Source organism: Mirounga leonina, unplaced genomic scaffold (genome assembly GCF_011800145.1).
Source record: "Mirounga leonina isolate KUSES-001 unplaced genomic scaffold, KU_Mleo_1.0 Mir_92, whole genome shotgun sequence".
NCBI classification, from domain to species: domain Eukaryota; kingdom Metazoa; phylum Chordata; class Mammalia; order Carnivora; family Phocidae; genus Mirounga; species Mirounga leonina.
This window is the reverse complement of record NW_023270852.1, coordinates 9,882,056-9,898,622: the sequence shown is the minus strand read 5'-3', so window position 1 is coordinate 9,898,622 and position 16,567 is coordinate 9,882,056. Positions and strand designations below refer to the sequence as shown.

At 37.5% G+C, this 16,567-nt stretch overlaps 1 protein-coding gene across 1 annotated transcript; it reads left to right on the top strand.

Moving 5' to 3' along the window:
* The first annotated feature begins 5,308 nt into the window (after positions 1-5,308).
* LOC118004069 (olfactory receptor 10A2-like) lies at positions 5,309-6,259 on the top strand. Its single transcript, XM_034995202.1, is given in 1 exon segment — positions 5,309-6,259. A coding segment is annotated over 1 exon segment (942 nt). The 5' UTR covers positions 5,309-5,317.
* Positions 6,260-16,567: the final 10,308 nt, after the last annotated feature.

Sequence of the window (16,567 nt, the reverse complement as noted above, 5' to 3'; positions counted from 1 at the left end):
ATGGGTTTTTTTGTGTTGTAAGTATTTTATTCCTTATTATGTCCAAGTATTTGTTCTTCAAATAAAAACCAATATATTTCACTGTAGATAGTACAAAAAATATAAAATGCAAAGAAGAAATTTAAAGCACTTGTAATTATATCACTAAGATATTAACAAAGGAATAGAACTGAAGGTTTCTATATGTATATTTATGCATGCATGTATGCATATATATAAATTTTCATTTCAAAATAAATGTCTTACATTGAACCTACTATTTTGTAGCCTAACTTACCAACTTTGCAAAACATATTAAATATTTTCCCATGTTATTCGATATTCTTACAACATACTTTAAAATTAGTTCATACCATATGATTTCACTCATACGTGGAATTTAAGAAACAAAACAGATGAACATAGGGGAAGGGAAGGAAAAAGAAAATAAGATGAAAATTGAGAGGGAGGTGAACCATAAGAGATTCTGAACTCTAGGAAACAAACAGGGTTGCTGGAGGGGAGGTGGGTGAGGGGAAGGGATAATTGGGTGGTGGGCATTAAGTACGGCACTTGATGTAATGAGCACTGGGTGTTATATGCAACTGATGAATCACTAAATTCTACCTCTGAAACTAATAAAAAAAGTTACTTCATAGCATTCCATAGTACAGATGTAGTACAATTTATTTCACTGATCTATTTTTACATATTTAGACTATCCTTTATTGTTTGTTTCAATTATTCTATTGTAAATAGAGTTGAGAGGAGAATTCTACTAGATAAAATTTACACATAATCTTAATCTAAAGTTGTAGACATGGGGACGTCTGGGTGGCTCAGTCGTTAAGCATCTGCCTTCGGCTCAGGTCATGATCCTAGAGTCCTGGGATCAAGCCCCGCATCGGGTTCCCTGCTCGCAGGAAGCCTGCTTCTCCCTCTCCCACTCCCCCTGCTTGTGTTCCCTCTCTTGCTGTCCCTCTCTCTGTCAAATAAATAAATAAAATCTTTAAAAATAAATAAATAAATAAAGTTGTAGATATGTAATTGCTAGTTCAAAGGGTCTCTGATACATACTGTGAAATACACCTATCATTTGGACCTACAGTGTTCAAATGTCTATATTCTTTCACTTTTACCCCAAATAAATAATTAATATTTTAAATTTTTGAGAAAGATAATCTCTGTTTTAAAAAAATTGCATTTGATTTCTGATGACTTTGAACATTTTTCATGTTTTTTTGGCATTTGATTTCTGATTATGTGAATTGAATGATTATAGCTTTACCTAATTTTCTCTTGGATAAACTGCAACAATCTCTTGAAATTTATCTCATATATATTTTCTCTATTTGGAATTTATCTTTAATTTCTATGTTAGGCTTTTAATGTTCAAACATTTAATTTTATAAGTTCAAATCAATGAATCTTATCTTTTTTTAGATTCTGTTTTAGAGTTTATGCTGAGAAAGACCTTCAGAAAGCTAATGTAAATATTAACTTACATTTCTTTTCAAATTCAACTACGGCTTCCTATTTACACTTAAATCATCCATATTTGATGTATTTTGGTGTATTGTTTAAGGTGAGACTGTAACATTTATCTTCCCTTCAAGTTGCCCCAAAGCTGTTTATTGAATTTGTCTTATATATGCACTGCTGCTGGGAGTCATTCTGTTTCAATTATTTGCCTAAAGTACAATTCTTCAAAGCATGAACAAATAAACATAACAAAACATTTTAATATTAAGAAAGAATATAATAAAACATTGTGAAATAGTATTATAATATGTTTTAATATCTTTTTTTAAGATTTTTTAATTTATTTATTTGACAGAGAGAGACACAGCGAGAGAGGGAACACAAGCAGGGGGAGCGGGAGAGGGAAAAGCAGACTCCCCCAGACTCCAATTTCATGAATATTGGAAAACCACTTATTTGATATATCAATCTTGAAACTGGCCAACCAATTGTATTTCTTAATATTGATAGTTTTTCATCTTCCTCTAATAATAACGTTATCTTTTTCTTTCTAATATTTACTTCTTATTTATTTTCCTGGTCTAATTGCACTGGCCAAAATCTCCAAAACTTTTTGTGAAACTAAGTTGGGAGTCTCCAGAAGGACTTCAGGAGATCTCAGACTTCCTCCAAAATACATATAATATTATATATTTTTTTTGAAGGAGAGAGATTCCATAGTTTTTGTCAGATTCTCAGAAGATTGCATGATCCCCCGAATTTAAGAATCTCTGCTCTAATGTTTTACTTGTAAGTTGGCTGTTATTTTTACAGATATTCAAATTATATTGAGAAAGTAGTCTGGGTTATATGAGGTAAAATGAAATCCCAATGGACTTACTACCATGACCTTCCTTGGGTTCTGAGATACCTAGCTCCTCTGACTTCTGTCCATCTTTCAGAATCTTCTTATGCTCCTATCACATATAATGTCTAGGGGTTTTAGTTTTAGTTATGCTCCTTTCACATATAATGTCTAGAAAGAATAAGGAAAAGCACATCTCTCCCATTTTCCTAGAAACAGAGTTCTCTGATTTTTTTTTTTTTTTTTTTTTTACCTTTGCAGTTGGGCTAAAGTTTTTGTTTGGTTGTGGTTTATAGGGGTCTTTAAAATTAATTTTGTTTTATTTTTATCATTTTCTAGTCTAGTTACTTAACAGAATTTTTCCCTATCTTCAAATTTAAAAAAAAACTTTCACTAATAATAAAGAAATGTTTGTGTAAACCTTTTAAAATTTATTTTGTTTTGAACCTAGAGATTCTTTCATTTAAAAGTCATGCCTTCCTTTAGCTCAGAGATGTTTGTTCTTCCCCTGGTACTTTTTTGAGTATTGTTTCTCTTTTCTTTGTCATGTTATTCTGGAATGCCTATCAGATTTATTTTATTTCCTGTGCTTTACTTCATTATTCTTCTCATTATTTTCCTATTTTCAAAATTTTTCTCAGTAATGTGAGTATAATTTCTCAAACTTGTATTCTAATTCACCAATTCAGTTTTCTTAGTTTCTAACACAGCCTTTTAATTTGATAATCATGGTCACCATCCTCACCCCCACTCCACCCCAGCCACCATGGTCTTTTCTGACATAAGACCGTCATTTTTATAACTACTTATTCAGTACTTAATATCTCATAGGGCTTTTTTGAGAATACATATTGAAAACAATTCAATATGTCTTCAGTTTCTTTCAGATTCTTTTTTAAGAAAGGGAACAACTATTCTGATGTCTTGGATTCATCCCGTTAATTTGAATTATTGTTGTCATACCTCTCATGTCTTTCTCTATTTACTTATTCTGAAAAGCACAGGGCTGCATTGTATTAAATGACAGTAGGAGTTTCTAATTAAAATCCTCTGTTTGCTGCATCAGTGATCCTTTTATTATTTTTTTTTGAAACTTGTATTTTAGTTGAGCTCAAAACTGTAGACATTGCTTCATTTAATTTTTAGTGTTTCAGAGAAATCTTAGAGTGGTCTGATCATTATCCTTTGTCAAAAATGATTTTCTTTTCCTGAATAGATGTTTTGGAGTTTTAAATACAACCTTGAAATTCAAATTACTCACCATGACCGGACTAATACTGAGCTTCTCTTCATTAGTTTGTCTACTGCTTAAAAATGGATTATATATGAAATAGAAGGATGAGCATACCATCTGGTCGTCTTGATCCCAGGTATAGAGATTTGATCCCTATACCATCCATTCTCAATGCCAGAGTGATCTTTCTACATGGCATATATAACAATGTCACTCCTGGGCTTCAAATATTCAGGTGGCTCTCTTTATGGAATAAGGTCCAAATTGCTGAGCATAGAATAAAAGTCTGTTGGATGGAATGTATCCAAAACAAGGACCACATGTTTGTTTCTCTTCTACTTTGTTTCAATTCTGGTTTCTACTGCTCTTTTTTTTTTTTTTTTAAGATTTTTATTTACTTATTTGAGAGAGAGAGTGAGTGAGAGAGAGCACAAGCAGGGTAAAGGGCAGAGGGAGAAGCAGACTCCCCGCTGAGCAGGAAGCCCGATGTGGGACTCGATCTTAGGACTCTGGGATCATGACCTGAGTTGAAGGCAGAGGACTAACCAACTGAGCCACCCAGGCGCCCTCTACTGCTCTTAAGAAATGTTTTTATTTCTGTTTTTAAGCTTGTATTTGTTTGTACAGTAGTTCCCTAACCACGTCCAATTCTTTTTTTATTTTCCCATTTCAACTAATAATTCCTCCATTTTAGAATTCAATATTCTAGATTACCAAGATAACAAGAAAAGAAGAGCATATGATAGTAAGTTGCAAATTAGAAACAAATAATACAAAATGTAACTTTGCAGAAATTCCTATTTTGATTTTCTTAAGCATTAATGAGTTAGTCTTCAGATCAAGGCAGAGCAGTCCAATGATGCATGGTCCAGTGAAAATCTGAGAACTCTGGAATCCAACAAATGTGGTTTGGATTTGAGATTTACCACTTTAATTGCTGTTCTTTAACTTCTCTGGGATCAGTTCCTCACCTATAAAATGCACATATAAAAGGACAAAACACAGGCATGTGTTAACTGTCCTCAATACATGCTAGCCCCTCACTTACCCCCCAAATTTCAGCCAGCAAAAAAAGATTCATGAAGAGTAGAAAAATTATTAGATGCATTATTCTGCTTATATTATAAATATATTTCTAAAGCTTTGATAAATGCATGTAGATTTGGGGTTTGTTTAAAGATTTTATTTATTTATTGGTCAGATAGAGGGAGAGAGCACACAAGAGGGGAGTGACAGGCAGAGTAAGAAGCAGTCAGAGAGAGAAGCAGGCTCCCCGCTGAGCAAGTAGCCCAATGCAGGACTCAATCTCATGACCCTGGGATCATGACCTGAGCCGAAGGCAGATGCTTAACCAACTGAGCCACCCAGGCATCCCAACATGTATGTGTTTTTAACGAAATCATGAACATTGGGCTTGTTTCTCAAAAGGTTATGTGCTTTCAGGAATATCACTTCTCCCAAAATGTGCCCTTTGGTGACCCCTTCAGAGACTTAAGTTTCTGATTTGGTATAACTTTTCTGTACACCTTAATGTACAAATAGGGAAATATGAAATCCTCCAGAAGCTGGCCCAGGCCCATCTCTGAGTTTAAGCTCTGGCCATTCTTCCTTATGTCTTTTTTCTTAGACAATACAAGGCCCTTCCTCTTCCAACTGAGATCTTGATCTTGCCTCTTTTCCTGACACGAAAAAGGAATCTGAAAAACAAATCCAGAGTCTGACTCTTCCAATCAAGAATCTCTCTCCATGATCACAACTGGGGATTCATTTCTATATCTATGGCTAGAGGAAACTGGACAAGAGTTGAGGAGTTTATCCTCATGAGCTTCTCTTCCCTACCTACAGAAATACAGTCATTACTCTTCCTGACATTTCTAATCATCTACCTGGTCACCCTGATGGGAAACAGCCTCCTCATTCTGGTTACTTTGGCTGACCCCATGCTGCACAGTCCCATGTACTTCTTCCTCAGGAACTTGTCCTTCTTGGAGATTGGCTTCAACCTAGTCATTGTGCCCAAAATGCTGGGGACCCTGCTGGCCTGGGACACAACCATCTCCTTCCTCGGCTGTGCCACACAGATGTATTTCTTCTTCTTCTTTGGAGGTGCTGAATGCTTCCTCCTGGCCACCATGGCATAGGACCGCTATGTAGCCATCTGCAGTCCCTTGCACTATACAGTCATCATGAGCCAAAGGACACGTGCCAAACTGGCTATTGCCTCCTGGTTTCCAGGTTTTCCCGTAGCTACTGTGCAGACCACGTGGCTCTTCAGCTTTCCATTCTGTGGCACCAACGAGGTGAATCACTTCTTCTGTGACAGCCCACCTGTGCTGAGGCTGGTCTGTGCAGACACAGCACTGTTTGAGATCTATGCGATTGTTGGAACCATTCTTGTTGTCATGATACCCTGTTTGCCGATCCTGTGTTCCTACACTTGCATTGCTGCTGCCATTCTTAAGATTCCATTCCATAAAGCCTTCTCTACCTGCTCCTCCCACTTCCTTGTTGTCTCCCTGTTCTATGTATCTTTGAGCCTCACCTACTTCCGGCCTAAATCCAAAAATTCTCCTGAGAGCAACAAGCTGCTGTCATTATCCTACACTGTTGTGACTCCCATGTTGAACCCCATCATCTATAGCCTGAGAAAAAATGAGGTGAAGAATGCTCTTGGCCGGACCTTCTGCAAGGCTTTAGACCTTAGAAATTGCATCCCATAGACATTAGGAAGAGTAAGTGTACTGAATGGGGAGCAGTCAGTTTCCTATTTGGGATCATCTGCCTCTCTTCCCATCTCTGTTGGGATGAACCCAGCTGCTGAAGCTCAGTGCAGGGAAAAGAGCGCAGAAGTAGATAAGACCTATTGCTGCCACCTGGAAAACTCCTCTGCTCTTTGTAGGCTTATTTTATTTTTCTTATTGGTATTTGAACAATTCTGTGCCAAGTAATTCCAGATATTCACATTCCTGTGTCCACACTGTGAACAGTATAAAACTGCTTATAATCCTGATGTGTGAACACATTTAATAACAGGACAAAATCAGTAAAAATCATCATGTCACTTTCTCTTCCTTTTGGCAGATCTGACTCCATTCATCAGATAGAAAAACCTATGACCCCTCCCAATGCATAACTTTCATCACTGTCTTACTTCAGTTCGCATGTCCTTGAAGCAGTTCTCCTAAGCTCACTGGTATGTGTTATGAATATAGGAAAGTGTATTGATAATCCCCATACTTACACCTTTATAACCCCACAATCATTTTATTCCTTACCCTATTTTTCCCATGAAGAATGAGCTGAGCTTCCATGGGCTGTCTCTCTATCCCATATTCAGGTTCTTAAATCTTGTTGAAGTAATGTTATAAATTTCTATTGTGATTCTGTTTTTTGAAATTTAAATTCAATTAATTAACATATAATGTATTATTAGTTTCAGAGGTAGAGGTCAGTGATTCATCATTCTTATATAATACCCAGTACTCATTACATCACGTGCCCTCCTTAATGTCTTGTGATTCTGTTTTCATTGAAGTTTAAAATGGATCTAGCTAACTGCAACATAGCTCTTCTTTAACCACAATATTACTCATTCTTTTTATAATTTCATAGTATTCAGTCTTCTAGATATACCATGGTTTACTTAACGAATCTTTTACAATTACAAATCATGCTGTAAAAAATAGTTTTATATAAACACTTTCATATTTTTGCCAGTATATCTGACAGATGGAAATCTAGAAATTTCTGTGTATCATGTATCAACAAATGTATCATGTTGTTATATATTGGCAAATTTCCCTGGAAACTGATTGTACCATTTTACACTCCCACCAGCAGTTTACAAGGGTTCTTGTTTCCCCACAGCCACATCAATAACATTTGTCATCAAAAATTTGGAATTTTGCTTGTATAATAGGTAAAAAATAACTCAAATTTTAATTGGAAGGAAATAAACTTTGAAGAATATGGAAGAAAATTTGAGTAAATTAGAGAAAATGGTGAATTTAATTCAGACTTCTGAATTAATAGTTTAGGTGATTAGCAGCTAGTGATGTTTGATACTCTATTTTCTCTACTTAAAAGATTCTTTCCATCTTTATTTTAGACAGATCCATCTCATCTTTCAAGGTCCCACTGTGATCCCTCAAGCAGCATAAATTATTCTCTCCTACATGCATCTACTCCAATTTTATCAACAGATAAGTTAAATTTTTGTTATACTTTGCTATACTTGTTTTTACATGTTTGTCTTCCCCCAGTGTACCTGTAACTCTTTGAAAATGAAAGCAGCACAAGTATTTCTGTTTTATATGACATGGGCATTCCTGAAAAACTTAGGTTCTGAAAAACTTTACACTGAAAATACTATGGAAAAGTGGGATTAGGGCAGACCACTCAGAATAATGCAACTCTGAAGCCAGAGTTTTAACAGAAACACAGCTGGTATTTGGAGAGACAACACAGACTGCTCAGACATTCAGTTCAGTGATACTGGAGGTTGCCACAGTAGATATTTAACATGCATAGTAACAATAGGATGAAAATGTCAGTGATGGTTTATTTAGTAGAAGGGTATTTGGTGCCAAGATAATGCAGATGATGTGATGCTGAGAACCAGTGGGCAGCCCTTACACAGTCATGAGAGTCAGTGCCACTTTCCAGGAACCAAAAGCTGCACAAAAGAAGAGATGCTCCTCTTTGTGAATGAAGCCTCAAGTACAGGCCTACTTTTAAAATTTTCTTTAGAACAGCTAAGAGATGCCAAGGTCTCATGACATTTACTTCAGTGTTGAAGGTTATCACTTTATCTGTTCTGGTTTGCTTTGCCCAATACAAACTTTACATTATAATGAAATTATTCTCCAATTTTTCAATAGTGTATGAAGGATGAATAAATAAATGGGTAATCTGGTTGAGAAGTGGTGGTGACTTGGAATAGAGAATGGAGTTTATCAGGTATCAGTAGAAATTAATTCTAAATAATTTTTAGAGGAAGAGTTGACAGGATTTGATGGTGGATTGCATGTGAGGAAATACAATGGTCAAGAGAGAGAATTTGATTCTAGGCCAAGACCAATTCCTGCGGTAGAGTATAGGTTTTCTGAGAGTCTGGAGGAGAACCATAAAAGAAGCATGAAAGAGACTTTTTCCAGAACAGTCAAGCCTTTTCCTTCATATCCCTGTTACGAATCTCCTTTCAACTTTTAGAAACATCTTCCCCAAACTTGCAGTAACTGATCTTGCCTTGGGACCAGTTGCTTTCATTGGGTTATCCCAGAACCAGATATGGAGCCAAGGACTCAAGTGCAAGTGAGTTATTAAGGAGAAACCATTAAATGAGTGGGGGAAATAGAGTATGAATGGAGAAGAAGCTAAGAAAAATATAATTTTGGGTGCAATCCCAGACCCAGCCTAATCCAGCAGGGAATTCCAGAGCATAAATAAAGCTTAGTTTGTTCTGCTTCATGTCATAAGAAGTAGGCTTTTGTACTTCCATTCCAGTCATCCACTGACTACTGGCAGACTGGGGCATGGGGAAGAGTGAGAATTAAAGCTCCCAGACACCACTCTCTCCCAGTGCCCTCGGGCATTCTTAAGGGCCCAGGTACAAGCTACTAGAAGTAAAGCTTACAGAAGCTGACAAAGGATGCTCAGAGCTAGTCAAAATAACCGAGGAGGATTGAAGAGAAACTCCAGCAGTGTCTACTACAGTCTGCCCTTCCGAAGTGCTATTCATCATCTGAGTGTTTTGGTCAAGAAAAAACTCCAAAGTCTCTAATCAGAACATTAAAAAATGGTCATTGAAAAAAATAACTACTGAAATGCTAAATCTAGAGCTCAGTTCAACATACAGCAACCTCTCCAAGTTCAACATCTATCCAGCAGTGTGAATTCTGATACATTTATTTTTTCCAAATGAGTAGTTTGAATCAAACACGCAAATCCAAACTCATCTCCCAAGATATGCATTGGTCATCAGAAACAATGGAGTCAAACACATATGTGTGAAATAAATATTTTCTTATTTAATTCATCATTTTCAAGGCATCTTTATTTTTCACAATAGACTCAGACCCCCACATCATTATATAGGGCAATGATAGTTCCTTTTACTTCATCTTCCACTTTTACAGAGGCCCCTTTGGGATTGCTGGCACTGAGAAAATAGTTCGTGATGATTAATTTATATTTGAAAGGCTTTTGCCTTAGGTGAAGACATGGCTGAAACTTTGGGATTGCTGCTCATAACTTTATTAAATTGTAATCCAAGTCCCTACTCGAGTTATGTCCAGGGAAATGGGAAATGGTCGTGCTATTTTTGTAGCTACATCATTTTCTCCTAGTTACATATCCATCACAGTTATAATTTCACATTTTTATATGGTTCTTTAATATTTGTCTTCCCATTTAAACTATATGTTCCATGAGGACAAGAACAATGTTTATAAAATTTCCTACTGAAATTTCACTGCCTGGTTCATGTTAGGCATCCAAGAATTATTTGTTGAATGAATGAACAAACATTCAAAGTAGACCTTGTGCATTTGCTCATTGGCCATTGGAGCCTGTAATACAATTTTTCCTCCTCCAAATGCAAGTACTCAGGATTTGAGAAGAGAGAAAGGATGAGAGGAAGAATGGCAGAGAGAAGTCATGTAGCTATTTCCATTCTCACACTACTTTTGGTTGTAATTCCAAGTAAACATGGGAACTAACATGAATTTATGTTATATCCTAGACAAGGAGAAAGGTTATCAGGGGGAAGAATAAATAGCTATTCTTTTTTATCCATTGAGTCAAAAGTTATCACTTTTGTTGGAAATATGCTATACTTCCCTACAGCAAAGTGCAAGATGAACGTGCCAGCCTAATTAATTGAAATGGAAAATCTCAGTTCATATAGGTGAAGGCCGATGAAGAAGGTCAGTGTTTTAAATATGGCTTGTACAAAAATTCAAGCACATATTTGCAGACACTAAGCTAAATACTAAGCAAATAATAATGAAGAAGTCAGATATGGTTACTGCTTTCAGTAAGAAACACACAATAAAATTTCTGTTTCAGAAGCACTATAAGAAATGTTCAGCTATGCATTAAAGTCTTTGGATGAAGCCCTAATCAGCTTGGGGAAACTTTATCTCAAAGCATGGACATCATATTACTAACTCAACTTCAATTCTTATTCCAGAAGGATTAGGATTTTAAGACTGTTAGTCAGACTTTCTTCTTTTCATCTTAACCAGGAGTTAATAGCTCCTCAACCAACAGCACCCCCAACCAACTGCTTATGGTTTTCATTAATATTCTCCACTATGGCTTAGACAATGATTAGAGTTCTCCTCTCCATGCCTGGAAACTTCTGAATCCAGGTCAGAAACACTCCCAAAGAACCAGCCCAGTGAGAATCAAAGTGAGGGGAGATATAAAAGAATACTGGCATGATAAAAATGAAATCACTGTTTTAAAGAGATGCCTGCACTCGCATGTTCATTGTAGCATTTTCACAATAGCCAAGACATGGGAACAAACTAAGTGTCCATTTACAGATGAAAGGATAAAGAAAATGTGGCATTTGTATAGATATATACAATGGGATATTAATCAGCCATAACAAAGAAGGAAATCCTGCCATTTGGACAACATGGTTGGACCTCAAGGGCATTATGCTAAGTGAAATAAGTCAGACAAAGAAAGAAAAATACTGTATGATCTCACTTATATGTGGAATCTGAAAAAGCCAAACTCAAAGGAAAAGAGAGTAGAAGAGTGGTCATCAGGGGTTGGGATAGGGTGATGTTGGTCAAAGGGTACAAACTCAGTTATAAGATGAATGAGTTGTGGGGATCAAATGTACAGCATAGTGACTATCATTAAAATTACTGTATTATATACTCGAAAGTTGCTAAGAGAGTAGGTCTTAAATGTTTTCACCACACACATATACAAAAAGGTAATTATGTGAAGTAATGGACATGTTAACTAACTCTATTGTGTTAATCATTTCAATATAAATACATGTATTAAGTCATCACATTATATACCTTAAACTTATACAATGTTATATGTCAATCTGTCTCAATAAAGCTGAGGGGAAAAAAGAACACTGGCATGCTCTTCTAATCTCTCTCTGGTGCAAACCTTGGAGAATAGACAGACCCTTAAGGTTTTTCCCTTTGCTCTCTTGTAGCCTCATGAGTGCAGGAAAAGTTGGAGTTGCCACAAAGATCTTCCTCCATTTATGAGATTTTGCAGAATCTTTATGAATTTTTGCACTCCTGGGAATTCCTCAAAATTCACACCTGTCAAAAAGTGAACCTACAACTTGACCTGAGGAAGAGGAAGCATTGGGGGAATCACTCTATTACAGTAAACAGCAGGGACCAAAATAGTCCTGAGACCCAGCCTGGAATCCTCTAGAGTGATTGACACAGGCCCAGATCAGAGCTTCTTTGGAATGACTAATGCTGCACAACTCAGGGCTTCTTTATAGGGACTGACTCAGCCACAGCCCAGGATTTACCTGGGGTGTCTGACACAGCCCTGGACAAAGCTTCTTTGAGAATGTGACATGGCAGAACCCCAGAGCTCACCAGCAATGAGGATTGAAACAAGTACAACCCAAAGCACCTTTGAAATGATTGGCACAGACACAATCCAGGGCTTTTCTGAAATGATTCGCACAGATGTCACAGCCATATTTTAGGACTCCCCCAGAGTTGCTCATTTGGATATAGTCTCAGGGTACTCTAGAGCAGCTGAGAGAGACCAGGGGTTCTCTGGAATGTGATACAAATTTCACTCAGGAGGTAAGTAAAGAGCGAAGTGGACAGAGCACAGACTTGAACTCTTGTAAAGAGGATGATGGCTTATTATCAAGAAAATGTATCTTCTTTGACATATTCCTAGGAAACAAGAAGGAAGATCAGAGGTCTCAGGTAAAAAAACATGGAGTTTTACAAGACTTGAAAAATTAAGTAATCTGGGAAAAGATGTAAAACACTGATAATATATGTATTGGGCTTTAGAATGGTTGAAGCATTTGCCCATATATTATCTAATTTCACATGGTTAGGGCATCTATAATAATAGTCATTTTACAGTTGGGAAGACTATAATTCAGAAAATGTCATGTCAATAGCTCTGTGTCTCACAGCTAAAAAACAACAACCAGAACTTTAACTCTGAATTTATGACTCTAAAGTCCTTGCTGTTGTAACTATGTGGCCTCAAACTATCATTTATGTGGGAGTTTCACAAGGCTTTTTATTTATTTATTTGTTTGTTTGTTTGTTTATGAGAGAGAGAAGGCAGGGTGAGGAGAGGCAGAGGGAGAAACAGTCTTTTTTTTTTTTTTTTAAGATTTTATTTATTTATTTGACAGAGAGAGATACAGTGAGAGAGGGAACACAAGCAGAGGGAGTGGGAGAGGGAGAAGCAGGCTTCCCGCAGAGCAGGGAGCCCGATGCGGGGCTCGATCCCAGGACCCTGGGATCATGACCTGAGCCGAAGGCAGACGCTTAACGACTGAGCCACCCAGGCGCCCCGAGGGAGAAACAATCTTAAGCAGACTCCCCGCTGAGCAGGGAGCCTGAGGCGGGGCTCAATCCCAGGACCCTGAGATCACCACCTGAGCTGAAACCAAGAGTCAGAAGCTCAACCGACTGTGCCACCCAGGCTCCCCAGTTTCACAAAGTTTTCTCAAGTATGTTATCTAGTTCTCTCTTGTTCAAATAGTGCAGGAATCTCCAAGATGTTACCACAGAAAGGAGACACTCTGGATAGAAGTGTAGCTGGCCAGACCACCTGAGCTAAGTTTCTGTATAACTTCCCGCTTCCATACGGTTCTCTCTCCCTCTGATGGCTGCAAACACAACTACATTTATCCAAGGGTTTGTGCTTGCAAGACCAGTAGTAAAACAGTAGCTGGATTATACTTCATTGATAACATCCTGACAACCACAATTGCATGCATGCAGCTACAGGAAGATCAGTTCTTCAGAGTATTGTCCCAGCAACCTCCCCTCCACCATCTCTTCCCTGCTTAGTAGAGGAAAACAGATCAAAATGTAAAAACTGAAGAGAAAGGTGAGAGAAATGGAAGAGAAAGAAAGGAAAAGCTAGATCAAAAGAAGGCAATATAAAGGGATGTTTAGAGACGGATCAAGACAGATGAAGGAAAATATGGAATTACAACTGTGGGAGGGAGGCAAATGCAAAATTTGGAATCATACGTTCATATTGTTTTGTGCAGCTCTAGGGCCCTAAGAAGAAACATGAAGGGGTTGTTTCAGGGGACAGGAGAAAAGTGAAAGCCAAGCAAGTGGGGTTCTGAGCCCCTGCCCCTGCCTCTGCCCTTATTCATCCTCATTGGACTTAAGTGTGGAGATTCTCTGTAGGATGTGGTTTGAAAGAAAAGGGAAGGTCATTTCTGCTTCCTTAACTGAGACTTTCTTTGATAATATCTGAACTTTTGGCCTGAGAACCTTTTCTGAGAACCTTTCTAGTCTTTTGTTACATGGTAACCAGTGTCTAAGTAGTATCATCTGGTTGTGTGTCATTAGGAAATTCTCAAACAACTCAATAATTGTTTATTTATACCCAACTCATGTCTGAAATGATTTAAAGTCACTGATAGAAAAAAAAATAGATCACTTTGCTAAATAACCCAAAAAGTAGAAATTAAAAAATTGATGCCAACTCATTTTGGGATATAGCTTAAGTGATGTGCCCCAGAGTCGTGGTTCTGTCCTAGGAAACATTTTGATTAAATATTTGAGGGGAGTGGACATCTGTGGCACAGTGAGTGAGGCAAAGCTGTTATAATAAAGCTTTTAAAATAACTTCTCAGAGCATAGCAAAACATTTAAAATAAATATATATTGGAAGACAAAACTGAATGTACCACCTATAACACACACACACACACACATTCAGAGGTCTTAACTGTAAGTTCAACTAGAGATGTTATAGCATCATTAAACTGCTCTAAAAGTAATTAAATCTTAGGCTACATTAATTACCAAGCACTTAGAGTTAAGCACTCTGTTAGGTGCAAAAATATGATGATGACTGAATACATTTTCCTCCTGGCATTAACAATTAGATAATATAAATATATGCACACATATGCAATTGTATAGTGCTCTAATAGAGTTTTACACAAAGCATTATAAAAAAGTAGAAGAATAATCCTTTCTTTTTCGAGAGAGAGAGAGTGAGTGTGAGCGGGGTGGGGGGGCGTCATGGGGGAGGGAGAGGGAGAGAGAGAATCCCAAGCAGGCTCCATGCTCAGCATGGAGCCCAAATCAGGGCTAGATCTCACAACCCTGAGATCATGACCTGAGCCGAAATCAAGAGGCAGACACTCAACTGACTGAGCCACCCAGGCGCTCCAAGAATAATCCCTTGATTACGTCAAGGGAGCACAGGGAAACTTCACAAAGAAAATGGTGTTTCAGCTGAGACTTGCAAGATGAGAAGAAATTATACATAATTGCAGGAAGAGGTTTCCAAAAGCAGAGAGCCATATGCACAAGTACAAGGAGTGAGAGAACATGATGTATGCACAGAACAGAAAGTACTTTTGTGCAACCAGAGCATCAGCTGTGTAGGGAAACATACAGCTGAAACTGGAAAAATAAAGCAGATACCAGAGAAAAAGGCCTTGTTAAAGGGTTTGTACTTATCCCAGGGACAGTAGGCAGTGATTGAAAGACATTAAGCAGGTGAGTAACTTAATTGGAGTTGCTATCAGATCACACACAAGTCAAGGATGGTTTGAAGAGAACCAGAATCGGGTTCCTGCAATATTACAGGCCAGAGAAAATAAGAGCCAGAATCTATAGGCAATTGTGGTGGGGATGTAGAAGATGACACTGAATTGGTGTTTAGGAGGAAAAATAATCAAGTTTGGGGGATGAATTAAAGGATTTTTGTCCCAATTCCTGGGTCATGCAGCCAGGTGTGTCATTTCCTGAAATGAGGTAGATAAAAGGAGGTGGGGGTAGGGGAAGATGATGAGTGTAATTTAGAACCCTTATCACTCTTTAAATCTGTGTAAGTTGTATGAGGCTGTATCATTGATGTATATAGTCTAAGTTCCTTCTGAATGGGGCTCACTGTGCCTACATTCTGTCTATACAAATATTTCCATGATCATTTTCCACATTTTGTTCATTGTTCATTCATGTATTCAATAACAACTTATTGGACCTCTCTCTACCTTGCTAGGAATTGGGATGAAAAGTTGAATAACACGATTTGTACTGTTAAGTAGTACGCCATCTACAGTATGAAGATGGAGATATAAATTAACTATTATTCTAGTATTAGAACTATGAAAGTAGTATTCCAGCTCTCCAGTGTTGCTAATACCTTTCTGATGTTCTCTAGAAATTGTCTTCCTTTTTGCTCTATTACTACCATCCTATGCCCAAAACTCCTGCTTTCCCTCACCTGTGAGCTTAGACTCATATCTATTCTGAGAGTGGGTGAGTCACCTGGTGGGTAAAGCCATTACTCAGAGTCGGACTGCCCAGGAGGCATGTTCTGATACCAACACTTGCTGGCTGTCTAACCTTGGAAACATTATTCAACTTTTATGTGTCTCTTCAGCTGTAAAGTGGGCCTAATAAAAATCCCCATATCTTCAGTTTGTTGTGAGACTTAACATAATGCATGCAAAACAGAATAGTGTCTGGCACTTATTTGGTGCTCATTAAATGTTAACTCTTATTTGAAAATTGACAAAGTATCAAAGAATTCATTAAAAAAAGCAATGCCAAGGTTGAGTTTTTTTTTTTAAATGAATAGGAATCAGCAAAAATTCTAAAATAGCATTTTCTCACTGTTTTTGCTCTTTACCTCCCTCCTTCTTTTACCACCCTGACTAAATGTCCTGCATCTGCTGAGTACTTTACTCAAACATCTGCTCAGGAAAGCCTTCTCTGACACTCCCCACACCCCAAATGCTTATCTCCTTCTCCACTGTTTTATTCTCCTCCACTGTTCTTACCACCACCTAA